Source organism: Zasmidium cellare, assembly GCF_010093935.1.
Source record: "Zasmidium cellare ATCC 36951 unplaced genomic scaffold M409scaffold_58, whole genome shotgun sequence".
Lineage (NCBI taxonomy): Eukaryota > Fungi > Ascomycota > Dothideomycetes > Mycosphaerellales > Mycosphaerellaceae > Zasmidium > Zasmidium cellare.
Window position 1 is genome coordinate 98,807 of NW_022987002.1, and position 27,114 is coordinate 125,920.

The window sequence follows — 27,114 nt, forward strand, 5'->3', positions numbered from 1 at the left end:
CTATAGGATTGCAGTGGAGGCGTGGCAGTAATCATAATCCTCAAAGCAGGCTTTTTACATCATCACGGCACCTTTATATGATTTCTGAAGCTCTTTCTCCTTTTCGGGTTGGATCATGCCCATGGCGACGAAGCAGTCTGTGCGTTTAAATTCTTGCACGAGTTCTTTGGTCAGGTCGAGACGGCGGTCGTAGGGTCTCGGTGCGTGCTTGATGCTGATGGTGCGATTGAACATGGTGAGTGTTTTGGTGGATTCGTTCGTGAGACCGAGTAGAGCAGCGTTCCCGGTGAAGAGAAGTAAGAGGGCGAGTTTGCCTGCTGGTGTTGCGTTGAGGGACATGGCAGCGCTGATGTAGACCAGAAGCGTTGCGAAGCTCACCAGTGAAGACTGAAGGAATGTGGCGTCTCGCAGCCAGGCCCCGGACGTTATAGCTTTGACGTCGTCTGTTGCGCCTTGGATTCTGAACCATCGATCCTGACTGAGGAGAACGAGGAGATCACTTTGGACGCCTGGCTCCAGGGCGCCGAACCAACCTAGCTGTGCGCGGCGACGGATGATGGAGACGTTGATGAGGCGGGACAAAATCAACAGACCGATAACAGCGGTAGTTACGATGTCTCCAACGAGCACCACAATTCCAGGTATGCTAACAGAGAGCAAGAGAGCCGACACATACGCCAATCCAGAACCCGAAACCCTGGCTCCTGTTTCCTGTGAAGAAGTCACGAATAAAGTCGTAACATGTCCCGTCTTCCCAACTCGCTGAAGGTAGTGTACCGTCGCCGGATTCTCAACACGAAAGACATACCCGGTCGTCATAGCCGCACAGGCTGGGTACTCGCCCTTGGTCAGATCCGGAGCAGTGGCTTGCCTGTGCAGGCCGGGAGCCAGAATGAAGATGTCCAGCCATGAGGAAGTTCCAGTCAGGGTTGTTCGTAAAGGGACGGTGCTGAGGTCTGCGAGGGCGAGAAGTCCGATGGGACCGAGGATGGATGATATGTTGGACAGACTCTGTGAAGATATTGGTTTCAGTGGGTGAGGGAGGGAGGGAGGATTTGGTCTTACCTCGAGCGGGAGGTTCGTTCGGATGGCTTCCAACATTTCGGTGAGAACTTCTTTGAACAACGCTTGAATAGCTGTTGTATTGTTCTTGCTTCTCGTTCGATAAGGCTGAGAGTAGATAGTATAGCTCGGGTCTAGATATTTGATGATAGGCGTAGATACGTCCTGGAAATCCTGGAAATACACCGATTCGAAACAATTCACGCAGGTAGGCCCCAGAGTCCCCCTGTGTCTGTGTATGTACAGCGCTGACAGAGTGCTGCCAGAGCAGGTCTATGTCGAGGCTGAAGATGACGTGGTGGCGAACGTTGGGGAAGCTCTCTCTTGGCCATTGCGATGCACGTGCCTCCACTTTCGGCAAAGAGGACATGGGTGGCAATGCCTAAGGACGACAACACTGAAGGCAGCAGAGATACGCACAGAATAGGAATGCATCGGAGAGCTGAGAGAAAGTCGTCGCCTAGAACCAGATGTCAATCCAGGCTGTGCTTTTCGCCAAGTCTCTCCTCGCATGGGAAAGCGATGCTACTATGATTCGCTGCGGGTCCCCTGATGCGAATGCGCATCGAAGCAATATGCTAAGCGAAGATATTCTGTTTACGCAACGAGGCTGAACGTCTCGCACAAGTCGCACATATCGCTCAGAGATGCGAATTTCAACTTGGCGTGTATTCAAAAGGAGCAGTGTTTCCTCGTTATGCTTCAATCAAGATCTAACATTCACCTCTGAACACCGTCTACCCTCGTATTTCGCAATCTCATGACAATGGCGCCTCTTCCAGACGACAGCGCTTGGTTCTACTACCCCAACACCGGCGCAGCAGCCTTCTTCTCTGCCTTCTTTGGGCTTCTTGGAGTCGGCATCAGCTTTCGTGCCTGGCAAGGCGGCTTGAAGAAGTTCTATTGGGTTGAGCTGATCGGAGTGCTCTGGGAAGTGGCAGGCTTTGCCGTGCGTGCAGCAGCACACGACCGCACGACCGACGTGGTTTGTCTTCATGGTGTTGATCACAATTGCCAGTAGATCTGCTGACCTTTGAACCAGGGACTCTTCGCCGCACAACAATCACTTATCGTCCTAGCGCCGCTGTGGATCGCGGGCGGGATTTACTTGATATGTGGTCGTATTATGGCCGCCGTATCCAAGAAGAGACGTATCTTCGGCATACCAGTGCGGCGGATCGCACTTATCTTTGTCACTTGCGACATCGTCACGCTGCTCGTCCAAGTGAGCGGAACCTCGATCGCTGCTGGTGTTGAATGGGAGGGCTCGCAAGCGGATGTAGGCTCGCACATCATCACGGGCGGGCTTGCGGCGCAGACGGTGACGCTGGTCTTCTTCATTGCCATCATCGTCAACTTCGCAGGGGCTCGCTTGCCTTTCGCTGCAAAGAGAAACGTGCACTGGCTGCCAGGGTTTCGATCAGCCTTCTGGAGTAGCCTGATGATACTCGTAAGTCTCCACGTCTTTGAGGCCAAGTTCAACGCTTACGACCTGCATCCAGTTACGATGCGTATACCGCCTGATTGAATTCGCCATGGGCGTTGACGGATACCTCTTCGAGCACGAGTGGCCATTTTACGTGATTGAGGCACTCCCTATGGCCGTTGCCGTCTGCGGACTTGCGCTTGTCTATCCGCCACATTATCTCCAAGAGGCCGAGAACAGTGAGAACATAGAGGTACGGGATGCCGAGATGAGCTAGATTGCGAGTTTTATATAGTCAGCTCGTCGGTGTTGGGGCACGGCCGATTGGTGTTAATATGCAGACTAGAATATTCCAGCTTATGTCGATTGACGTTTGGACATTGTATTCTCGATCGCATGTGGATTTGATACACTTCCTGGGGTAGCCTCTGAAGCCGGATCGATGGTCGCTGAAGCTATTAGAGCTACTGGATCGTGTTGCCCATGGTTATTGCTCAACCGCCCGAATGGCAATTCGAGCTGTAGCCATGGTTTCAAGAGCTTCTCAATTGCCAGGAAATGTGCCTGCAAGGACCTGCTACTGAAGTTTGAGATATCTGCAAAGCGGGCAAAGTCGGCCGCAGACATTCTTGTGAATGCGTCGTAAATAGCGATCAGATGGCAATAAGACTCGAATGGGTTGTTGATCTTCTCGAGGATCTGACTCATGTGCGTCCAAATAGCCAACTCGGTGGATGTGAAGGTGCAAACGCTGGCAACTTTATCCAGACTTGCTTTGGTGCTTTCGACTCGTGATACATTGGTCAATGGCGGTGCGTCAGAGAGGCGCTCGCGCATGACCTTTGCATGATCATCTGAGCTAATCGTGCGACCACCCCCAGGGAAAAGGGGTGACGAGAAGCCAGAGTTCATAATTTGCATCGAGAAGGAAGCACAGCTCCGAACCAAGACCAAGAGCAAACTCAGAGAGTCTCCCATGTACGACGAACAGAATGTGAGTGCATATGCAGTCGCAAGCTGGGCATTGAGCTTGGTCATTCTGTGATCATTGTCTGTCCGAGACTGGCCAGCGTCTTCACAATGGATATCGGTGAGACCACGCATTGCTACGGCTCTGTGTCTTTCGACTGCCTTTTTCAGGTCAAGGTTGGTCCGCGCATGAAGGTGAGAGGCACCGAGAGCCAGTATAGCATGCATCAGGAAATCATGCTCCTGGGCAAAAATTGGAATATCGTTCTTCCAGGCATGTTCGCCATTCAATGGCAAATGAGGAAAGCTGGCCGTCATGAAGTCGTGAAAGAACCTCATGTCACGAAGACTGAATCCACGAGACTGATACTGGATCTTGCCGATTTTCGTGGATATCACCTTCGCCTCTTCGTCGGGATACACGCAGGTGAGCCCGGTCTTGAGGCAGTTGGTGCACTGCGGGCGGCTTTCGCAACACTATATAAAATCAGTCCACTGAAGTCCAACGTCGTGCTTTGACCGTCACCTTCACTTTGCGACCTTTGCAGGTGAAGCATCCGCGCCGAGACTTGCGATGAGCCTTGATGGCCCGTTTCCGTGGCGCCAGTTCGCTTGAGCTTGATGTTGTACTTGTCGAGCCGTACATCGCGGAAGAGTATGTTCACAAGTAAGGGAGAGTGCTGCGAAGATCAGTCCTCAACCTGAACGATGGTATGTCTTGTACTTCTACTTGTTGGGCACTGCACTGCCTTGTTCGCATTCGCGTGAAGATCACCAAGCCATCCACGTGGTGCGGAATTGCCAGGCGTAGTGAGATCCATGGTAGCCATGGCGCAGCTTTCAGATCTGAATGGCAAATGCTTGAAGGGATATTCTCAAGTATCGCTTTTGATGACGATGTCGGTCTGTCGATGCGCGAAGGCGGCCCTGCGGATTTTGATAAGGATGGTCGGGGTTTTCGTCCCACCTCTTTTGTCGACTGATGTGCAACCGCCGGCTAGAATACTTAGGGTCTAGCGTGGAGTTAATGAGTGAAGGATAAGTTGACTGCACGTCTTCAGGGGCGGTCTGTCAGGGCCAGGGCCAGCATCCTGATCTATCACTTTGTACCATGCAGCCTATTTGCCCGCAACACCATTCTTCTCTCCCACCCTTGACACAACGCAGCTGGAACGGCTCAAATGCCCGATTTGCTTCATGCAGCCGCTCTGCATGAATGGCGCAAGCTGGACGCTACCCCTACCAGCTGAAATGCACTCGGTGACACGGTGCCTGCCATTTTGGCCCCCACGGCATGGTCTGGCCGATCAGGTCTGCCGATGATAGCGGCATAGCGTCCACGTCCCGATGGAAGTCCGCTCTCGATCGTGCCATTGGCGATGGAGTCGGCTAGGGCACGATCCCGTCCTTGTCCATGCGGCTCGGCATGAGAGGCGCCCCCTCTGCTCCAAGGCCTACTTCTTTTTCAATCCGTTCGAGGAGCAATAAGTCTTGCCAAGCTGTGAGCCGACAACTGGACCGCCATGCAGGAATACAGATACTCGGAACACACGCCGATACGCCATGGCTGCATCCGTCTCCTCAAGCTTTTACCGGGACATCGTGGGACAGATCTCGAAGCCAACCTCGAGATCCGATGGATACGTCAAAGTCGAGGAAGCCTAGATGAGAATGCCGTCAAGGATCCTGAGCCTTATGAGGCCCTCTCGTACCACCGGGGGCATAAGGACAACGCCACCAAGTTTATTAAGATATTGGCATGGAGTCAGTCGTATTTCATACGCATCAAAACAAACCTGGATTGCGCACTCCGGCACCTTCGCGATGAGCGAGAGCCGAGATTCTTCTGGGTCGATGCACTATGCATCAATCAGGCTGATGACGATGAGAAGACAGTCCAGATCTTGCAGATGTCACTGATATACAGCAGGGCTAAAAGTGTGGCTGTGTGGCTAGGAGAGGAAGAAGATGGCAGTGCGCAGGCGATCAAATTCATCCGGAAATGTCTTGGACGACTTTGACAGCCTGGTCCAAGACTCCTTTGCGTCGCAAGACTAAGCGGCTTTGTCGGAGTAGATGCGGCGACCTTGGTTCAACCGACGATGGATCATCCAAGAGATCGCCCTTGCTAAAGAGGCCACCCGATACTGCGGAGAAGATGTCTCTTGGAGAGATTTCGCGGATGTGATATCGTTGTTCGCCTACAAGAAGTACGAATTGCGGCAGCTGTTCAGGGAGTCAGCCGCGCACCGCAATCATCCTGACTACCTCGGCGATCTCAGTGAACTTGGTGCGGTGAGGTTAGTATTTGCCTCCGACAATCTCTTTCGAAAGTCGGAGCAAGGCAAGATCATGGAGCATCTCTTCTCACTCGAAGCAGTGATGTCCTCAATGTCCGCATTTGAGGCTTCGGATCCGCACGACATACTGTATGCGGTCCTTTGGCTGGCCAACGATGCACATCCCGTGGCCAAGAACGCAACACAGGTCATGGGCCTAAGGCCTCGAAATCCTCCCCCATCTGCAGTAACTTCGCCAACCGGATCTCCTACACAAGCCTCCAGAAACAGGAAAGATTCGATATCTGACCAAAACGGCACAGCTGAGTCTGCTGGTCCCAGCAGGCTCGTTACCAACGGAGAGAAGCCCTTGCAGAGGCCCGTGACATTCCAGGACGATGTCGAAAGCAAGCCACAGCACTTAATACCCGAACGAATGGTCGAACATCGAGTCCACATGCGCCGACTCAGTACCCAAGGACACGACAGCGATATCTCCAAGAAGAAGATCGCCACGCAGATGCTCATGAATTCTTTGAAGAACAGACGGATCATTGTCGATTACAAGAAGGATGTCTTTCAGGTCTGTAAAGATTTCTTGGAGTTCACGGTGCGGAAGTCGAGATCATTGGATATGATCTGTCGTCCCTGGGCCCCGGATGACTGCCATTTACCTTCCTGGGCACCACCGTTATCAAAAGGTGCCTTCTCACCAGGTGTGAAGAGGGTCCACCGAAGAGTCAATGCGGATCCTCTTGTCGGAGAGCCTGGAATTGGGAGCAAGCTGTATCGGGCTTCGAGTAGTTTGCAGGCAGATTGGTCGCCTAAAGCAGACCATGAGAGGGCACTGAACGTCAAAGGTTTCGTACTTGATTCAGTCTTTGAGAAGAAATCGCCCGCAGCAGCCGGCATTGTTCCATCAGAGTGGATGGCGGCAGGAGGCTGGGATGATGTTTCCACACTGCCGCCAGACAGTTTCTGGCGCACGCTGGTGGGAAATCGAAACGCTTATGGCCAACGACCACCTTCACATTGGCGCCGCGTGTGTCGAGACGCTTTCACGCGCAAGCCTGCACGTGGAGACCTCAATACCAGCGAGATCATAATGTACGACTGCCCTTCTGCGGTGAGAGAGTTCCTCGAAAGGGTGCAGTGCATGGTATGGTCACGAAGGCTTGTCGTCCTGACCAACATGCCAAACGCTTTGGCTCTGGTCCCAATCAACACCAAGAAAGGCGACCTGATCTGCATTCTCTATGGCTGCAGCGTACCAGTCGTCTTGAGGAAGTACATCGGGGGCGTGCCAGCGACGAAGCAGCGAACGAGATGCCAGCACCCCGACTGTCCAACGAACATTCCACATCGCCATCACCGCGATGTTGTCATACATGCTCAGAATGGGGATACGACCGTTCTGAAGAATGGCAAAGTTGTCGATGAGTACTATGAGTTCGTCGGGGAAGCTTACGTGCATGGCATGATGGATGGCGAAGCGTTTCATGTGAAGAGGGAGAAGAAGCTTGTTGTGGAAAGCTTTGAGCTAAGATGAGCAGTCTGAGATGGACAAATGGCGCCCATGCTGTCATGCAACGATGGCTGACTTTTGCGAGATGGGACTGGTGCTTATAGTCTCTGGGCTTCGACACATGTTTCGGGAAATGAGGGTCCACGCGGGTCACTGCACGAAAGTCTCCCCAAAGGACGACCGAGCGAGGCTGGCTAATGCATGGAATACCAGGAACACATCTTCTTTCTTTGATCGGTGTGCGCAAAGATGCGACTCTTTCCCATAAATTTAATGCGACTTGACGCCCTTCGAAGGGCGGTTCTGCGTAGGCGCTGAACCTGCAGCGCCTACGCACAGGAACTCGAACGATCAATCCGAGCTGCAGTTGGCCTGTTCCAGCCGTGCCGCATACTGCAAGTCCCAATTCCACTTATCACCGCAGCAGATATCAGCTACCGCCAGTTGCTCGCAAGACTATCATAGTGTCCACGAACCATGGCGCCACCAGAGATCATCGAGGATTATTACATGATCCTTGAAGTGGATCAAGATGCCGCGCCTGGGGTGATCGTAGCATCCTACAGAAGACTAGCGCTGAAGCGCCATCCCGACCGCAGTAAGAAGCAGAATGCTACTGCTGAATTCCAACTGGTATGTTACCGTTAGCAAGCTCAATGAAAAGCTTATATGCCTCTTCTGTGCGGGAGTTGACGATTGAAGCTCCAACAAGCCTACGACACCTTGAACGATGAAAGCAGACGGAGTGCATACGACCTCATCTATCCGTCTATCGGAAATACACAAGCGCCACGTACGCCCGCTGTTCCAAATCCACAATCGGGGCGCCTGAACGAAGCGAGTCAGATCATCATCCTTCAGAAATCGAAGCAAGAGCGCAACGAGGTATGGCAGGTCAAAAGAAAGGCATTTGAATCGTCGATTCGCCAGATGCAAAGCGTCATGCAGAGCTTAGTGCAGGATATCAAGAATTTGGACAGTATCACCGCGGCAGAAGCCGCGGCAGAAGCTAGGAAGAATAGTTGGACAACCTGTTTGTTGTCATCACTGTACAAGACGGTAGAAGACAGCGAGGAGGAAGTATGTCGTAAAGACAGAGCAAAACAAGAAAGGAGAATTGAAAAAGACATGAAGGAAAGGCGACTGGAAAAGAAGAGGACGGAGGTGATGAAAGAGGAGAGCCTACTCGCAACAGCGATGAGGGAGGTGGATGACGCAGATATGTTGGATGACAGGAGGATAAAGGCACTTTCGAACATCATCCAGGCCAGAGAAGCCGCGGAAAGGGCTGAAAGGGAACGAGTGGAGAGAGACAGGATTGCCCGAGTTCAACAGCAAGAACGAGAGCAGTGGGAGAAGTTGGCTCGTCAAGCATCCGAGGCATCGCAAGCCCGACGAGCAGAAGAACGTAGACGTCGACAGGAGCAGGCTAGGGAACGACAGCAATGGGGCTCGCAATTCGATGCATCTCGTGAAGGTACAAGTCATAACAATTCATCGGCTTGCTGCCATGACGGCTGGTGGCCGAAGATTCACGGCCGTACAAACTGCCCCGAGTGCGGCGACCTCTGGACCTATTTACTGCAGTGTCCGGGCTGTCAGATGAATGCATGCCCGAAATGTCAAGGTGCGATTCGGAGAACCCGCAACGCGCAGCGAAGACGTCCTCAGCCGAGAAATAGAAACACAGGTTTCGACTCGGATGACTTCTACTAACTCGCAACCCAGAACTTCTGGGAGTTATTGGACTTATGACTTGATCCTGTTCCGAAGCATTTGGAACCTCCAGCGAAGCCGCGAACGGACTTTCTGTTGCGTCGATGATCGTATCAAGCCCAGGTGATGAGACCTCCGTCACCGCGCGAAGTTAGCTGCTCAAGGGGTGCGCGAGTCTGTTGTGCATATCAGATCTGCTTCAGCACCCTCGTCGGTGTTCTCTGCTGCTCCACAGAATTCTCCTCAGCAAGTTCCAATTCTGCAGATTGCAAATTCATAGCAGAGGGCAAACGGCAAACGCGCACCGACGTGGGAGCCAAGCGACGACTAACACATCGCAGGCGGCGAGCAGTGCGTCGTCAGGGGGTGGAGCTTAGGCTGGAAATGGCTCGCAGCAAGCAAATGGTCCACAGCAGGCTGGCCTTCTTGCTCATCCTGGCGTAACGGTTCCGAGTACTGCCTCTCCAGCTGCCCAGCAGATAACGGATGCCTCGCAGCAGCCACAAAAAAGGCCCCGCAGTCAAGACGACTGGAGAGCAATCTTACACGGGGTTTTCAACTCGCGATCTCCTCCTACCATTCAAGGCAAGATATCAGAATGAACGCTCCACTGTAGCAGTATCTCCAGTCGTTCTATGTAGCGTCCCAGCTACAAAAGCTGGTGGCTGGGGATCTGGGGATGTCTCTCCCCACCTCCAAGCGAAGTGCCAAGCCATGACAGTCCTTTCGAGTGAATGAAAGAGCTGTGTTACCAAACCTGTTGAGATGACGAAGGCCTGGACATATTCATGTGATAAGTGACACGAAGTGAACGGTTTATTTTTGATTCTCACGTACTCACGAGGAGGATGTCGCATGCAGAAGGCGCCAAGGGCCAATTGGAGCCGACGAATCGCAACGTTGCGGAGTGCTTGGAGGATGCGGACGCATCACCGATCAAGCACCCATCGCTTGTTGTGAACACCACCACCACCACCACCTTCGTTCCGCGGCCTGGTTGTCGCCTTCTTGTTCGTCGTTTGCTGCCTGTTGATCTTCTCATTCGTTTACGCTGTGACTTGTCACGGATTTCTGTCGTTCCTGGAGAACACTTGCCGCCGCCTACGGAATGCAGTCCGTCTAGACCTCGACACAGGACCTCGAGCCGGCGGGTGGCCGTTGAGACTGAAAGATGAACCGTGCGAATGACGATGGCGATAGTGGCGCCACCGCACGACGACGACGACGACTTTGGCTGTCCATCAACGATGAGCAAGAGAGCTGGTTTGCGCAGCGGGTTCAGCAACCGGCAGAGCTCATATACCAGAGATATTTCGTAGAGCTGGTTCTGCGCCAGAAACCGCTCCCTCCCTCCAAAGAGGGCCGACATGTCCCGCTGCGAGCATTACATCAAGAGCATCTCATCGACGAGCGTCGCGGCCATGGATATATATCGAACACGATACGGTCCTCACGATACACCTTCTGGGACTTCCTGCCGAGACAGCTGATCTTCCAATGCACGCGCCTGCATAATGTCTTCTTCATATGCATCGGTGTGCCCCAGACAATCCCGGGACTGTCTACAACCGGAAACTATACGACCATCCTACCGCTCACATTTTTCATCCTCTTGACTGTCATCAAAGAGGGCTACGATGACTACTGCCGGCATCGAATGGATAACATTGAGAACAACCTTTTGGCGACAGTCCTTCGGTCGAGCGATCATGTCAGCGATGAGCCAGTGGCTACGAGGCGCTTGGAAAGAGCTGTGTCGGCATTCTCCGAGTTCTCAGTTCTACGATGGAAAGGCAAGGCTGCGAATGCTGAGACCGTGGAAGAGAAAGAGCTCGATCAAGACGATGAGATCAAGTGGGCCAAGACCAAATGGCATAGCGTCAAAGTTGGAGACATCATCAAGCTGAAGCGAGATGAGCCCGTCCCTGCAGACATTGCTCTGCTCTACGCAGACGGAGAGAATGGCGTCGCCTATATCGAGACCATGGCGCTGGATGGAGAGACAAATCTCAAGAGCAAGCAAGCTTTGCCTTCGCTTTCTCGAACATGCCGTAATCTGAGCGACTTGAAGAACTGCCATGCTGAGTTCGTACTCGAGGACCCAAACAAGGATCTCTACGACTTCAATGGCAGAGTGACGATTGGGGACGAGACTCTACCACTCACATTGAATGAGGTAGTGTTTCGAGGAAGCATCTTGCGGAACACTGACTACGCCATCGGCCTTGTGATCAATTCGGGCGAGGAATGCAAGATTCGAATGAACGCCAACCACCACCCCAAGGCAAAGAAGCCGCGATTGGAGAAATATGCCAATCAGGTCGTATTAACCCTTATCTTCTACGTCGTGATCCTCTCCGTCGGATTTTCAGCCGGCTACCTCATGTGGCACGATGACTTCGAGGATAGCACCTGGTACTTGCAAGACGCCGCTCCACAGTTCAAGCAGATCATCGTGGGCTTCCTGATCATGTTCAATAACGTCATCCCGTTAGCACTGTACGTGAGCTTGGAGATCGTGAAGATCGGGCAGATGCTCATGGTGCAGAGCGATGTTGAGATGTATGATGAGGATTCGAACACGCCGATGATTTGCAATACCAATACGATCTTGGAGAACTTGGGCCAGGTCAGCTATGTTTTGTCGGACAAGACTGGGACGCTGACCGAGAATGTTATGCGTTTCCGAGGCATGAGCTTGGGCGGTGTTGTTTGGATGCATGGCAAAGACTCTGGTGGTGAAGGTGAAGCGTCCAAGCACGACGAGGCTGATTTAAAGCATGTCGTCAAGATGTCAGAGGAGGCATCCAAAGACAAAGCAGGAAGCCCGTCCCCTGATGCTGTGGGTGTTGTGGTTGAAGAGATTGAAGTTCCGACTCCAACTCGTGAGCGTTCACAACCTCGAGTGTCCCAGGCCCTTTCTCGCCCATCTCTCAATCGCACACGTTCGACCCAGACCCAACGAACAACGAAGGAGCTGCTCGACTTCATGAAGCACGATCCGACATCTACAGTAGCAAGGAAAGCTCGCGAGTTCATACTTGGCCTTGCCATCTGCCATACCGCTTTGCCGGAAGTCAACGACGGCAAGATCGACTTTCAAGCTTCATCGCCTGACGAATTGGCGCTTGTGCGTGCTGCCCAGGATATGGACTTCCTTCTCATCCAACGCTCCTCGCAGCGTATTGACCTGAACGTCGGCGAGGAGACGGAGAGCTATGAAATTCTGGAAGTCATCGAGTTCAGCAGCAAGCGTAAACGAATGTCGATCGTCGTGCGCTGCCCCGGCGGCCGCATCTGGTTCATTTGCAAAGGTGCAGACAGCGCCATCATTCCTCGTCTGCGACAGAACGAGTTGGCAGCGAGGAAGTCACAAGAGGTTCGACGTAGCATGGATATCGGACGTCGCAAGCAACGCAAGAGTGAACAGCACGAAGCGCGAAACAGCCTCGGAGCCAGACCAAGCTTGGGGATTCGCGGTAGGAGTTCAATGGATATTCGCCCTTCTTTTGGCATCAGCAGAGTCACGCTTGAGGTGCCTGGCATGGATCATGTCGTTCGACACAGCTTGCAGAACGACTTGAAACGATTCGAGAATGCTGATGACTCTACACTCTTCACCCGATGCTTCAAACACATCGACGACTTTGCCACGGAGGGCTTACGAACGCTGCTTTACGCGCACAAGTACCTCGACGAAGAAGAGTATGCAAGTTGGAAGAAAGTGTATCAAGAAGCCACCACTTCTCTTGTCCATCGACAGGAACGGATCGAAGCTGCTGGTGAAATGATTGAACAAGGATTTGATCTTCTAGGCGCTTCAGCTATCGAGGACAAGCTTCAGAAGGGAGTGCCAGAGACGATTGATCGACTACGACGAGCGAACATTCGTATCTGGATGCTCACAGGCGATAAGCGGGAGACAGCCATCAATATCGCGCACTCCGCGCAAATATGCCAGCCGTCATCCCTGATCTATATCCTCGATTCAACAAAAGGCGACCTCCCCGGCCAGATGAGCGAGATTGTAAACGATGATGACACGCATAGAGTGGTGGTCATCGACGGACACACTCTATCCATCGTCACCGCGCAGCCCGACCTGCGCCACATATTCTACACAGTCCTCATCGCCAACGTCGACTCATTCATCGTGTGCCGGGCGAGTCCTTCACAAAAAGCCGAAATTGTCAAGGGCATTCGATCTCGTCTCCCCGCTCTCACGCTCGCTATAGGTGACGGAGCCAACGACATCGCCATGATACAATCAGCCCATGTAGGAATCGGGATATCGGGCAAAGAAGGACTACAAGCCGCCCGCGTAGCCGACTACAGCATCGCTCAATTCCGCTTCCTTCAACGCCTGATCCTCGTCCACGGTCGATATCAGTATGTCCGAACTTCCAAATTCGTTCTTTTAACTTTCTGGAAGGAGATGTTTTTCTACATGATGCAGGCGCTTTACCAGCGCTACAATGGCTTCACTGGAACTTCTCTGTACGAATCTTGGTCCCTGACAGTCCTCAATACCCTCTTTACCAGCCTATGCGTTATAGTGCCAGGCATATTTGAAATTGACCTGCGTCCCGATACCCTCCTGGCCGTCCCCGAACTCTATGTGTACGGCCAACAAAACCAAGGCCTAAACCTCAAAATGTACGTGGCCTGGATGATCCACGGCGCGGGCTGCGGCATCGCCGTCTGGTACATTATCTGGGCCTCGTACGGACACTTCAACGTCATGGGCGACAACGGCCTCTTCGCCCTGGGAGACCTCGCCTTCACGCTCGGAATCATCTGGACGAACTGGAAACTCTTCATGATCGAGACGCACTACAAAACGCTCATCGTGGGGATTTCCTTCTTCATCACCGTCGCAGGGTGGTTCGCGTGGAATGGCTTCATGTCGGCGATTTATATGAACAACCTCTCGCCCTACGATGTCAAAGGTGGGTTTAGCGATACCTTTGGCAAGGATGCGAATTGGTGGTTGACGATGCTGGTGGCGTTTGTGGTGCTCGCGACGGCCGAATTGGTGTATCTTAGTGTGAAGAGGCGGTTGATGAGGGAGGGGTTGTGGTTTGGGATGAAGGGCGAGTTGGAGGCTTGGCAGGAGATGGAGAGGGATGAGAAGGTGAGGGAGAGGTTAGGGAGGGTTGCGAGGGGGGAGGATCGGGATGAAGATTATGATGGGGTGGAGGGCTGATGTGATTTCATGTTTTCGGGTGGTTTTTGGTTGGCGATACCCCTTCTGCGAGGCTGGGTTTGGTTTTTCTTGCGTCCGTTGTTTGGAGAAAGAATAGATAGATCTGATGAGTTTAGGAATCACGATACGATGTACATGGCACTGGAATGATATGATTAAATAAATCTCCGAAACACTTTCGCTTTGAGATCGTTGTTTGTTCTTCATCGATCGAACGACCCTACTACTCACCCTCGTCGTGGCGCTCAATAATGTATGCTCCATCCCTCGACGTCGTAAGAAGTCACTATGCTCCTGATGATATTTCGGATTGCTTAGACAGTTCGTTAGCGATGGGGATAGTTGTGCGATTTCCCCACGATGTACATAGCAAGGCACTGGAATGATACGATCAAATCACTAAATATTTTGCTTGTACTCGAGTTTCTCGTTGCTCTCCGTCGATCGAACGATCCTACTGCGTACTTGTCCTCGTCTTGCCGCTCGATGGAACCGCCATCCCTCCAACTCGTAAGAAGTCACCATACGCTTGAGGGTTCTCCGGGTTGTTCAGCCTATTCGTGAGGAACGGGGATGATGGTGCGTTTCCACTTTTCGGCGGAATGGAGAATGTAGAAGGTAGGAGTTATGCAATATGTTACTTACGCAAAAGATTTGAACGTTTTCATCAACATTTCATCTATCCTGATTACTCCATTTCGTCAATTGGCGCTCTTTGTCTCCAGCTATCGATCCATCAAATCGACAACTCACCTTCGTGGCTCTCCAGCCATCCATCCCAAGATCCCTTTTGGTGATCATGCCACCGGCATGCCTCGCAAGACCATGGACGATTCCGTTGGGACGGCGAATATCTAGATGATTCTGAGGTGGGCATGACATGTTGGCTGCTATGAGAAACTTGTGAAAGTGAACGGATCGATGTCTCATTAAGTCTTCCTTCCATCATCAATCTATCAATCTATCGTTTGGCTAACCGCTTCCTTGTCCGCCAACGTATGAAGCAGAAAAAAACGAGAACGCCCAAAAATGCCCAAATGCTGCAACTGCAACTGCTGCTCTAATAAGAACCCCTTCTATAAACCACCCTTTTATTTTGTCGTCGTATCCCCATTCATGATCAGTACCAATCAACGCCTCCCAGACACACTTCCCTTCCTTCATCAAAGATATCGAAGGAGAAGAAGAAGGCCTCCACGCCGATTGAAACGCCATACACACAAAAATCCCATAGCCTACCATGCTACACACACAACCTTCCATGCCGTGCGTGATGTTTAAGCCTCATCATCCGTATCAGGCGGATGCGGCGTCCCCTTGGGACTATTCAACCACTCGATATGCCTCAACCGCCTCCTCACCTCGCGCTCCTTCATCTGCGCCCTCGTCAACTTCTTCTTCTTCTTAGCCTTGAATTTCAACTCCCCGCCTTCTTCAGCCTCGCTCTGCGCGCCACTGCCGATCGGCGTGCCGGTCGCGCTGGAGACGACGGAGCTGGCGGCGGCGGAGGAAGCGAGCGATGAGCCCGGACGGGAGCCTTCTTCGAAGGAAGAGAGGTTCACGGCAAGGTGGCCCTTTTGGGTGAGTTTGCCGTCGACGACGTGCCATTGTTCCGGGCAGAGGGCGCCGACGAATTCTTCGTTGTGAGAGATCATGACGACGCCGCCGCGGTAGTCGCGGATGGCGACGGCGAGGCCTCCGAGGGAGTCGCGGTCTAAGAAGTTGGTCGGTTCGTCGAGGACGAGGAGATGGGGGTTGTTCCTAAAACCACATCAGTATCAGTGCTTCTCGGGGAGTTGTGTCGTTTTGGAGGGATGGTACTCACCACATGGCACCCGCAAGAACGACCTTGACCTTCTGTCCACCACTCAACCCGCTAATCTCATTGTGATTCGCAATCTCTGGATCCAGACCAACGTCCTCGAAGTGCTTCGCAATGACCTTGGGTTCCAGCTGTCGGAATCCCAACCCCTCTCTGCTGGCCTCGTGGTCGTCGAATTCCTGGATGAGTTTCTGGTATCCCCACTCCATCAGCGTCTCGCGGGAGACCATGCTGTTGTGCTTGGGGAGCCAGCCGACCCACTTGACTTCGTACTGGAAGGATTTCTTGTACTTTTGTCGGCCGATCAGGGCTTCGACCTGTCGCATGCCTTTGCCTTCGCCGGTGTCGACATGTTTCTCCATCTGGGCCTTGTCTTCGGCGGTGAGAACACGGGTTTGCTTCATCAGCACTTCACGATCGTCTCCGTTGGCATATCGCCATTGCAGGTATTGATTTGGCGTCTTCTCCAAGTGCATCTCGACGTGCTCAAGAGCGTGCTGCTTGATGTAGCCGATACGCAGGTTGGGGTGCTTCTCGACCTTGCCATCTTGTGGGATGACCTCGCCAGTGAGGACCTTGATCAGGGTAGACTTGCCAGCACCGTTTGGACCAATGATGGCGACTCTGCTGCTCAGCGTGAGCGATGCGCTGACATCCTGCAGACTGGGTTTGGGTGCGTTGGGGTATGTGAATGTGCAGTGCGACATGCGCAAGATCGATCGAGTGTTCGATTTGACACCGGTGAGGATACCAGGAGGTGGGAACTTGAACTGCACCTGCGAGTCACTGAGGGTGTAGTAGCTCTTGGCTTCAGGTCGGACCTTGACCAAATCCGCAAGGTTGCCCTTGTAATGCACCAACTTCTTGGTCTCGTAGTTGTAGACATCCGTGCAGACCTCGTCCAGGAATCCAGAATCGTGAGAGACGATGAGCGAGCTGATCTCGGTGTGGCTCTTCAAGTACTCCTGCAGCCACTTAACATTTCCAACATCGAGATGGTTCGTCGGTTCGTCGAGCAGGAAGACATCCGCACGCATCAACATGGCTCTAGCCAAAGCGAGCTTCATCTTCCAACCCCCAGACAGACTGCCAACTTTTTGCGATTGTCTGCCCTCAGGACCAGATGTGAAGCCGACCTCTTCCAAAACCTCCGAGATACGTTCCCTACTCTCACCCTGCAACTCCTTGTCCTTGCAGCAGTATTCAAGAATAGTCAAGTCGGCATCCTCGCCCTGGTTGTGCTCGACGAAGCAAGTCCTAACCTCATCTTGAGGCGGGAAGCCCTCGAGCTTGCCGTTGGCAATCGCTCGCATCAAAGTCGACTTGCCGCATCCGTTTCGTCCACACAGACCGTAGCGGTGTCCCTTGAGTAGCCGCAGATTCGTGTGTGACAGCAAAAGCATACCACCGTATCCCAGTGAGAAGTTGGCGTTGACGATCTCAGTCTCGCCGTCGTCCTCCTTGACGGGCTCGCCAAACTTGCGGTTATCCTCCTCCACCAAGAACTTGTGCATGGTTTCTGCAACGAGCTGTGCCTTGCCGTCATCCATCAAAGGCGAAAGGTAAGGGGTGATGTTCTTCTCGACTCGATCGAGCATACGCTGGTTGGCGTCTTCCGCGACAATCTCCGCAATGTAGTTCTTCGCCACCGCCCACACTTCAGCATCGCCAGGGTAGTTTAGTAGACCACCATTCTGCTGAACTTCCTTTTCCAAGAGCTTGAGAATATCTTCAGGCTTTGTCCGCTCGATAGCAGCCGCATTCGTTTTGGAATCGCCATTCTGCATCTCACCCATGGCCTTCATCATGACATCGTACGCCCGCGCTCCAATCTCTCGCACCTCAGGGAGAGACGCACGATCTCTGACGGCTTGGATACCAGGCTTGAGCTTGGGCAAGAAAGCCCTGGCCTCAACAGGATCATGCACCAGCTTGGTCAGGTTCTCGACAACGACGGCAGTCTGTCGCAGAACCTCCTGCGGTGTAGTAGGTGTGTTCAGTGCACGCTCGAGTTGCGGCGTCAACATGGCCAGCACAGGCGACGTGACAATCGTCACGAACGTCGTCTGGCTGAGCGCATGAATCGCCTTCCTCTGCGCCTCCGCACTCGGATCCTCCATGCTCTTGATCAACAGCGGTATCCTCGGCGACACATCGTCGTTCTGCAACAGCTCAGCCAGACTGTTCATCGTCTTGATCGCCTGCTTCGACACCTCCGCCTTGAGGTCGTGCATGCCGTTCTCCACAATCGGAATCAAACCCTCCAACTTCCTGCCCATAGCATCACGCAGCAAGTCCTTGTTCTGCTCAATCTCTTTACTCTCCATACCAATCTTCGCATCGTCCGCCATACGACCCATAAGCTCGAAAGCGCCCACCGCGCCCTGCCACTTGCCCGTGCTCTTACGCAGGTACTGTGTCAGAAGCGGCAGCAGACCGTAGACCTTCGCCTCGGCAGACAAGTGTGCGTACAGCGCATCCAACGCATATCTGCCACCCTCCTTCACCGCCGACTGCCGATCCGACAGGGCATCCAGCACACAGCTCACCAGGTTCTGCTCTTTCAGGAGGAAAATCACCTCGCTGAGTCTCGCCTTGGGCGGGAACCGCTCGAAGATGGCACCGAGGGCGAACATGGCACCCTCCCTCTTCGCCGCCTGCTTCTTGTCCGTCGCAGCTTTCGCGACTTCAGGGAGGATGTTGTATGCGGTCAGGCCACGGAAGCCGACGCTGTTCAGGAGCAGATCGGTCAGGGCGTAGGAGGCGTCGAGGGATTCCTGCGACGTCTTGGACGAGTAGATGGATTTGGTGAGCTGGGCGACGTCGTCGGCCGACGGGGCGGCCGTCTTGCTGGAGACCATGACGGGAGGCATGGGGGGCGACTCGTGGTGAGGCATCCTCGGCCTCGAAGATGCGTAGGGGAAAACTCCTGTTCAGCGCTGATCCGGGCTGAGTCTGTCGGTGAGGACTGCGTGGCACTCGAAATAGCAGCTTTGTCTGCTGGATCTCGCGAGTCTCTGCCGAATCTAGTCGGCGACTCGCAGAAGTAGGTATATTCGCACAAAGAAGAAGGAGTGGAGAGTGTCGGCGGGTGCAAGATCAGAAAAAAGGTGCGGGCAGCTGGGCGGGAATTTTTATTGAAGCGACCTAGCCACTGCTGGGCCACTGAAAGCCCACGAGCCGCGATAAGATCTCGGATGTACTGCACCCCACTATTTCTGCTTACCACAGGCCCGAATCACAAGACAAGTATAAGAACGGTCGTGAAGGTATAATCTCATCATTCAGAAAGCCCGCTCGATGCAGACTGTGAGATCTACTGCTAGATCTATATAGTGCCCGTTCCTCCCTCGACGCCGATGTCATCATCAAGGTCGTCGTAATCTCTGTTGTCGAGAGTCTTGTCCTCTATCATTCCCTATTGCCCACTATTCCAATGCGCAAGAGATCGTCATGAATTAATGCTGTCGTCCTCCCAGCGTCACTTCGCTGGCTGAGAAGCAAACTCCGCGTGCCATGCAAAACTTCCTTTCAATGCTCCGTATCTCGCCATGCAATGCCATAATGTGTCGCCTTGGCACTGAACAAGGCAGTGTATTGGGGTATATGTGTCTTCCTGGTTTCCTTCTCTTGTGTGCTGTTGAGGCTGTCTATTCCTCTACTGACGAGAGTTCGTCTGCGCAAGAGTCCACTCGTCCATTTCTTGTGCTGGAGTCAATGGGTGATTGCGGCCATATGAACCAGATGGCCCACCACCGAGTAACGAAGCACGCTGACTGCCTGGTCGTGAATCTGCGATATCACCACCGAGGAAGTCGCTGTTTCTGTTGCTGTCCGAGATGCTCCTCGCCGCACTTCGGTTGTAGCCGTAGCTACCTGCTCGAGGACGAACCGCTGGTGCTGGTACATTGCCGATCGTATCTCGAGTGCTCACATCGCCTCCCACTCTGAGTGAGTCGACACTGGTCTGCGGCTTCAGCTTCACAGGCATCGTCGCACTACGCGATGGTGTTCGAATGCCCTTGGCTGATGGGGGTCGAACGGGGTCGTCCTCTGGCACGTTCCGCTCCATATCGATGGGTGTGCTGTTGCGGTCTGGAACGTGAGTGTCGACCGGCGTGAAGTCTCGTTGATTCCAGCTGGGTCGGTGTGGCCTTGCGCCGTACGGCAAGTTGGTCTGGCTCATGCTTGCAACACTTGCGGCGCGACTGTTAGCTCGGCTGCGGTTGACAGGTGTGTCATTCCCGCTGCGAGGGCCAAATCCTGGTGTTGAGGGTACCTCCTCGTTGACGCTCATGTACGAAGCGTTGGGGTCAAAGGACCGCATCTCGGAGACAAAGTCGTTATCTTCATCTTCAATCTTGTTCAGCCGTCGAACGGTCTTCATCTCGAATCCATACTTCGGTTCTTCAGGCGGCGGCGGTGGCTGCTTCTTTGGCTTTGGTTCTCGTGGTAAGTCGTTAACGGCGCGGTCCAGGTGGTTGAAATACTTCTCACGCAGGCCATGCCATTTCCTCGGCCGGAAGTCTTCCTTGTTACGTGAGACAGACATGTACGAGCTGATGGCGCCGATGATGATGGCGATCATGGTGATGATGGTCAAAATGCCTTGGATGACGATGATGACAATACCAATGACAGTCGTGATGATGCGGCCCAAGTTAAACTGCACATCAAACGCAGCCGAGAGTGCAACGGACGTGACTTTGCTGAAACCCAGGCAGTAGACAACGAGCAGGTTGAGCCTCTGGCCCTCGAATGGTCTCGCCCAGATGATGAAGCAGAAGGCCAGGAATTCGATGACGAGCAGGCCGAAGACTTGAGCTTGTGCGTAGCCGGAAGCACCACCGTAAAAGATAGCCTCGAGGAAAGTGTAGAACAGCCATGCAGTGAAGAACCACCAGCGTGTGCGCCTAAAGCGAGACGCCAACCAGCCGAACTTCTTGGTATAGTCCTCATCATCGTGAATGCTCTTCATGTCACCTTCGCGCTCCATGATACTGCTGAGAGTGCCGGCGGATGCCATGCGTTTCCAGATCGGTTTACTGCCTGACTTGTCTTCATTTGCTGATTGTTCGCCGGACTCCTCGTTGACGGTGGTGTGAGCGGTCTTTTTCAAGCCGAAGCGTGGGATGGGCAATCTGCCGGCAAGCAGCTTGTTACGCTCTGACCGGGGGCCTTCGTTGTAGTCGGTGACATTCCACTTGTACCAGACGGCGTATGCAGAGATAGCCGGGAGACCAAGGAAGAAGATAATGAACACAATCGCCGCAATGCCCTTGACACCTCCCGAGGAATCGTAGGTGAATTGGAAGATGGTGAGGAACATCATCATGAACCAGCCAATGAAACAAGTTCGAAGGGCAACCAACCCGCTGTACCCGAGCCAGTGATCACGGAAGAACTTGAGGCGGTCCTGCTTGATCCATTTGAGCCTTGCAAGCGCCTCCAAGGTCCACTTGAAGATCATGACGGCAGCAACCACGATGACGATCAGAATCAAGAACCACAGGAATCCGGTCATGAAAGCATTGCTGACGGGGATGCCCTCCTCGGCGAGAGTTCCTGCAAAGCCAGAGTAGTTACCTGGTAGAGGCAGGCCGTTCTTGACGGGATGACCATACCAGTGGTATCCTTCGCTGGCGTCTGCGAGAGTGTTGTCCCGACGTCGAAGAAATCCCTCAGCAGTTCGTCGGACAATGTCGCGCTTCAATACCGTCCTTGGGTCGCGATTGTAGATTTCTGAAGCGATGTCGCGGAAGAGCGGGTGGTTGGCCGCACGCTGCATTCCACCACTAAGCGCTCTCTTGTAGATTGAGCTGATGTCGTACCCTCCTCCTACTCCCGAGTTTGGTGATCCTGCTTGCGCGGCACCGACTTGAGAGGTATTGCCAGTGTTCTGGCCAATCAAGTTGTTGATGCTGCTCTGCATGCTTGAGGTGTAAATCATGCCTCCTGCCCATGCAAAATTACTCCACCAGGCCACCAGCACAGAGGGCCAATTCACGGAGAGCGCTCCCGTGAAGAAAATGTGCTGCCAGACCGAGAATACAACACCCACCGACAGAGAGTGCGCGTAATGCAATCGCATGGTCGGGACAGCTTCTCCGTAGATTGCCGTGGCGAATGAAGCAATCATGGCCACAAAGGTGAAGACTCCCAGAACGCTTCCCACAGACTCAGGCTGGCCAAAGGAGCCGCCATTCGTGACGACCGCCGAGTAGCAAGCAATCTCTTCGTGCGAGGTGTTGGAGAAGATGCGCAGGATCGCCTCTCCTTCGAAGTCGGGGATGGTAAGAGCAATAGCTGGAATATTCGCGACGTCCGATGGTGCGACAGGGATGATACCACTGGCGGTGATGGGTACGCTCGAGTTGATGGGACAAAGACTGGGCCACGGTCAGTATTCCACCGCAATACCATCCCCCTTCTCACTCACCTGTAGATGTTGGCATTGCATGGATTGAACACCAGATCAAATCTGTCCTCTCCATAGGCATATACTCCAATGTACATCATCAAGCTGTCGTTGGCGATGCCCGAATTTCCAGCCAGGTGAAACAGCACGGTCATATTGTCCCGATAGTACGCCGCATCGAAGCGAGTGACATTGATGGAACTGCCGCCCAAACAATCTCCAAAGTTCTGGGTGTACAGCGAGGGTTTGCGGTTGTCTTGCAGGTAGACGGTCTCGCCATCTGGGCTCTGGTATGTGATCCATCTTATCCCATCGCTCGTGGTGCCGTTGGTCTGGGCCAGCACAGTTGAGAGGCATGATACAAAGGCGAAGAGGGCCAGCAAGCCCATTCGTATCCGTGGGATCATGGCGCGGATTGTGTGTGTTACGTGGTCAGGGATGACCGAGGGCGAGGGGTTTCGGTGGCTCGTATAGTCGACCGTCGCTTAGCGGGATTGGTATTGTTGGGTGTCCCAACCCAGCGACCGTACGCCGCACGCAGCTGAAGAGCGAACGACACGCAAAGCAGGGGATGGTCGGGGAGTATGTCGAGGTGGATATGCGAAAGTCGCTGCAGGATCGGGAGTCGGTCGGTAGGTGGCCGGGAGTCGAGCGGTGGGCGGATTGATGGCGGTGATGGCAGGGACGACGATGCCTCACGACAGAGCGAGACCGGTTTGCATGTCGAGCGAGCGACGGGGAGCGGGATGGCCAGTAGCGACGGAGGTGGTGGTGGTGGTGGTGAGTGAGTGAAGGGGAGTGCGAAAGCGCAGCAGCAGCAGCAACCATGGAGGTGGACGTGGATGAATCCTGTGCTGGCAGTCGCAGGTAAATGCATGCGAGGGCGTCGCTAGCGTGAAGCCTATTCTGGAATGTCGTCGGCTGCTTCGGCATGACATGCACGAGAGAAGAACTCATTCATTCACTTCATCATTCCCAATCAACAGTATCGAATATGGACACCGGTGACAAGTGTTGTATTCTCAGTGAATACAGCGTTTCTTGTCGACCATCCGCCGTTGTCACAGGACAACCAGACCTCGCAGGCTGTCCATCCGGTATGCGCACCACATCGAGCCCTATCTCGCCAAGACGTGGATAGCGTCGGGCGCGCAGGCGCTTGCGTGCCAAAGACATCTCGCAAAGATCGGATACAGCAGTCGTCGGTCCAAGAAGCGAGCGACTTGCACGAAAGTCCTGCTTGCTCGCCCAGCCAGCTCACATTCGAGCCGTCATCCACTCAAGCCATCCTCATCATCATCATCACCGCGCGGTACATACGAATCTCCTTCTCCAAATTGTCCCCAACCGCCCACACCGTTGCACCGTAAGCGCCGCATCCTTTTATAAATACCCCCAATGCCTGTCCAGTGTCCACCTCTCAAAACCACGCAGCTCTTCCAGCTCTCGGACACTGGCAACACGCAGCGTTCCGAAGGAGCATGCTGTGCGACTGCGAGATGTGAGCGGAACGGCCATCCAGCAGCGCCGTGCGCGTTCCGCCGCGTAACTTCGTTCCTGCATGCGTCGCAGGAAGCAGAGCGACCAGATGTCCGGAAGAACTGGCCGTCGTGTTCCCCCTCTCTCTGCTTGGCGCCGAACGATTGCGCGGAGTTTGGACAAGAGAACGGACGACGCAATCGACTCCGCGGTCCAAGACGCCATCCTCATCATGGCTCAGAGATGTGTGAAGACGGGATACCACTTGAACACTGACCGACTTGCTTGCTTGCTTCCAAGTCGCTTGCGTTGAGAGCCGCCGCGATGCTCTGAAAGCTCTCGACATACAGTAGCGCTCCATCCATCCCACCCACCCGCCCACCCTCCTTCAGCTTCGCAACGAATACGAAGATACACATATCTCTCCATCTACCAGCCCTACATTTTCCGTCAAAACCGCCTCTGATGTAAACACTCACACTCCGCGGACATCTCGTCCCACCACCTCCACCTCCATCATACCAGCAATGCGGGCCATCGCGCGAACATCCGCCGCAAACACGTGCATTGGAAAAGCTAACTCAAAACAAGATCGGCTCGAGCCTATGTATGCGAGCAGCTCTGGCAGAGTTTGGCGCCATTGGGTACTTCTCGACTTCCTCTTACCAGCCTCCCGATCGCAGCGTTGTTCTTTCGTATGGTAGGCTCTTGGAAGCTGACGAGTAGAAGAGTCTTGGAGAAAACAGATGGCTTGTATGTGGCTTTTGTTCTATTCGTATTGCTTACTCGCCCAGCCATTGGAATCCTTGCGTGCGGCACTGAGAGGAGGATTTCTCCCAGAGCTGTATCAATCCTTCACAACAGCTACATACTGCTTTCGTGCGGTGAAACACTACTCAGTGACATGTACCTGTTACATCTCATTCGCAACAGTAGTCAGCTCGACCTTCTTTTGGGCCATTGTCCTTGACGTCCAATGCTGTCCCACTTTGCCTTGTGGGAGGCAGAATGACTGCACCAGTAGCATCCATAACATTCTCTCGTGGCAACAAATGCTCTTCCAAACATTGCCTGAGACTGGACTTTTCTCTCACAGCCTACTCCACCGACTTGGCTCTGCTCGAGATTTGGAAGTCTTCGATAGGCAACCCCCTAAACCTCTGTCCACAACTCCTCACAAAGATCCCATCATCGAATCAGTTTTGTAGATGTACACCAAGTCTCCATCGTTCCATATTTCCATCTCCTCACCCACCCAAACTCTCCCTCTGCCGACTCGGCCACAACCACTCCCTCAACTCGCTATAACTCCACCTCACCCCCTCCTGCACTTTTCCCTTCGCTCTCTCTCCAACCCCCTTCGAATCAAACCTCGCCGTAGTCCTCACACAAACCGTCGCATCCTTATCCATCATCTCCAACGTCGCGATCCACTCGTGCCCATGAACCGGCATCCTCACATCCTCATCCGTATCATACGCAGGCCGCACGCGAATGACGTGGAAATTGTTCGCGTACGTCGGTTTCTTGTAATCGATAGACACCTGCGCCGGTTCAGGAAGCACAGACGCTGGATCGACTGTGACAGTCGCATGATTCCCCGTCCCAGGCAGTCTCTGCGGCGCAACAGCCGCATTCGCAGAGGAATCCCCTCCTCCAGCGAGGTAATTCGCCAATGTAATCTTCTCCTCCATCGCCGTTGCCAGCAATCCTCCATGTGTAACCCCCGGCCATCCACTCAGCGCCCCACCGAAATACACCACTGCGACAAGTCTCTGCTCGCCTCGATCCCAGAAGACCCTCTCCACAGCTAGACCCTTCGCGCCTTGCATCGTGTTGATAAACTCCTTCTCCATCCCCTCACTAGCAGGTAATATCTCCACCCATCCACCCTCTTTCCCTTTCAGCGCCTTCGCGACACCTAAACACTTCCCCCGCAGGACTTTGACTTTGAATTCCTCGTCGATGCGTTTGTTCAGGTCCGCGAGCAGGACTCTGTCTTCATGCGTCCCGGCTGATGGCATCGGAGGAGGGGCGATGTTGTGCAAGGCGAAGAGGCCGACGCCTCCGCCGGCGAGGAGGGAGAGCGAGGCATAGAGGATTGTGGTGCGGTTGCGGCGGACTGGAGAGGTGGTTGTGGATTGGTGGCGGCGGAGGAGGAGCTGGTAGCGGAGGGAGAGGGTGGGGCGGAGGGTACGCTGGAGCGGGCCGAGGAGAGACATGTTGAGAGTTGTGAAAGTGGTGGTGAGTGAGTGAGTGAAGATGGTAGAGAGATTCATGGGTTCTGCAATGGCTCGGCTAGACTTGCTTCTGCTGGACAGCTCTCGACTTCACCTCACCTCGACCTCGGCGAGCACATGAAAGTGAACATCAACCAACTCCAATAGTCACAACACATTCAGAGAGCAAACATTCTTCTCGCGTCCCCTCCCACTAGTTTCCCCAATCTCCTCAACATCCCAACCCGAAAATTATCCCTCATGGACACCTCCCCCATCTCCCTCCTCCCAAGAGAACTCCGAGACATCATCTACGAATACGTCTTCACCACTCCCTACGCCGTGACCCTCCAATCGCAACACATCGAACATCCGTTAACCAAGACATGCTCCCAACTCCGTCGAGAAACACTTCTCATGTACTTCTCCCTCACACGCTTCAACGCCCATCTCGACGACGGACCCCCGACGCCGCTGGCCAGGTGGTTGAAGACGATTGGGCCGGAGTTGGCGTTGCGCGTGGAGGAGATAAACGTTTGGGTATGGCTCCTGTGTTGTCGGTTGAGGTCCCTCGTCTCGTCCCATCATCACTGACTCCGAATCTCAAGGATCTCCACGACCGCAACGCCACCCTCTACGGCGCCGCCGCAACAGCCCGCCTTCTGCAACACGGCAACCTCCCCTCTGGCAGACGCTATATTCTGCAGCCCCTAGGCGATCGAACCCTCAACGGCCTTGTCCCAGGTCTTCACGAAATCGGCCTCAGTATCCTGCGGTTCTGTGTCTTGGCTGACGAGGCTGGAGAAGGGGCACAGGTGGAGGAGACGAGTGAGTTTGCGATTGTGAGGCTGAATCCTCCAGTGGATACTGCGAGAGGAGATGTAGATGAGCGGGTTTGAGTAATTGAACAAAACGCTGAAGCACGAAAGCATGGTTCTCAAAGTGTGCCTGGGGAGAAGAAGTACAAATCTCGCCTAATCATCTGCAATGCCC

The 27,114-nt window shown here is 53.7% G+C and overlaps 10 protein-coding genes across 10 annotated transcripts; 5 read left to right on the plus strand and 5 right to left on the minus strand.

Moving 5' to 3' along the window:
• Window positions 1–54: 54 nt before the first annotated feature.
• Window positions 55–1,101, minus strand: M409DRAFT_70975 (uncharacterized protein; the record flags this gene model as incomplete). Its single annotated transcript, XM_033818991.1, has 2 exons — window positions 55–1,011; window positions 1,066–1,101. 2 exons carry the CDS (start codon window positions 1,099–1,101, stop codon window positions 55–57), a joined length of 993 nt encoding a protein of 330 aa, XP_033660425.1.
• Window positions 1,102–1,828: 727 nt separating this feature from the next.
• On the plus strand, window positions 1,829–2,765 carry M409DRAFT_30012 (uncharacterized protein; the record flags this gene model as incomplete). Its single annotated transcript, XM_033809717.1, has 3 exons — window positions 1,829–2,047; window positions 2,105–2,512; window positions 2,565–2,765. 3 exons carry the CDS (start codon window positions 1,829–1,831, stop codon window positions 2,763–2,765), a joined length of 828 nt encoding a protein of 275 aa, XP_033660426.1.
• Window positions 2,766–2,982: 217 nt separating this feature from the next.
• Window positions 2,983–4,103, minus strand: M409DRAFT_60750 (uncharacterized protein; the record flags this gene model as incomplete). The annotated part of the gene is made up of 3 exons (XM_033814563.1): window positions 2,983–3,007; window positions 3,063–3,934; window positions 3,984–4,103. The coding sequence occupies 3 exons, from the start codon at window positions 4,101–4,103 to the stop codon at window positions 2,983–2,985; spliced, it is 1,017 nt and encodes a 338-aa protein (XP_033660427.1).
• Window positions 4,104–4,980: 877 nt separating this feature from the next.
• Window positions 4,981–7,285, plus strand: M409DRAFT_60751 (uncharacterized protein; the record flags this gene model as incomplete). Its single annotated transcript, XM_033814564.1, has 2 exons — window positions 4,981–5,403; window positions 5,534–7,285. The coding sequence occupies 2 exons, from the start codon at window positions 4,981–4,983 to the stop codon at window positions 7,283–7,285; spliced, it is 2,175 nt and encodes a 724-aa protein (XP_033660428.1).
• Window positions 7,286–7,738: 453 nt separating this feature from the next.
• Window positions 7,739–8,977, plus strand: M409DRAFT_60752 (uncharacterized protein; the record flags this gene model as incomplete). The annotated part of the gene is made up of 2 exons (XM_033814565.1): window positions 7,739–7,894; window positions 7,964–8,977. The coding sequence occupies 2 exons, from the start codon at window positions 7,739–7,741 to the stop codon at window positions 8,975–8,977; spliced, it is 1,170 nt and encodes a 389-aa protein (XP_033660429.1).
• A 1,171-nt stretch (window positions 8,978–10,148) lies between these two features.
• On the plus strand, window positions 10,149–14,183 carry M409DRAFT_60753 (uncharacterized protein; the record flags this gene model as incomplete). The annotated part of the gene is made up of 1 exon (XM_033814566.1): window positions 10,149–14,183. One exon carries the CDS (start codon window positions 10,149–10,151, stop codon window positions 14,181–14,183), a length of 4,035 nt encoding a protein of 1,344 aa, XP_033660430.1.
• A 1,277-nt stretch (window positions 14,184–15,460) lies between these two features.
• M409DRAFT_60754 (uncharacterized protein) lies at window positions 15,461–18,878 on the minus strand (the record flags this gene model as incomplete). Its single annotated transcript, XM_033814567.1, has 2 exons — window positions 15,461–15,944; window positions 16,009–18,878. 2 exons carry the CDS (start codon window positions 18,876–18,878, stop codon window positions 15,461–15,463), a joined length of 3,354 nt encoding a protein of 1,117 aa, XP_033660431.1.
• A 785-nt stretch (window positions 18,879–19,663) lies between these two features.
• Window positions 19,664–22,830, minus strand: M409DRAFT_70980 (uncharacterized protein; the record flags this gene model as incomplete). Its single annotated transcript, XM_033818992.1, has 2 exons — window positions 19,664–22,394; window positions 22,445–22,830. The coding sequence occupies 2 exons, from the start codon at window positions 22,828–22,830 to the stop codon at window positions 19,664–19,666; spliced, it is 3,117 nt and encodes a 1,038-aa protein (XP_033660432.1).
• A 2,319-nt stretch (window positions 22,831–25,149) lies between these two features.
• Window positions 25,150–26,124, minus strand: M409DRAFT_30020 (uncharacterized protein; the record flags this gene model as incomplete). The annotated part of the gene is made up of 1 exon (XM_033809718.1): window positions 25,150–26,124. The coding sequence occupies one exon, from the start codon at window positions 26,122–26,124 to the stop codon at window positions 25,150–25,152; it is 975 nt and encodes a 324-aa protein (XP_033660433.1).
• A 258-nt stretch (window positions 26,125–26,382) lies between these two features.
• On the plus strand, window positions 26,383–27,020 carry M409DRAFT_30021 (uncharacterized protein; the record flags this gene model as incomplete). The annotated part of the gene is made up of 2 exons (XM_033809719.1): window positions 26,383–26,661; window positions 26,730–27,020. The coding sequence occupies 2 exons, from the start codon at window positions 26,383–26,385 to the stop codon at window positions 27,018–27,020; spliced, it is 570 nt and encodes a 189-aa protein (XP_033660434.1).
• Between the last annotated feature and the right edge of the window lie 94 nt (window positions 27,021–27,114).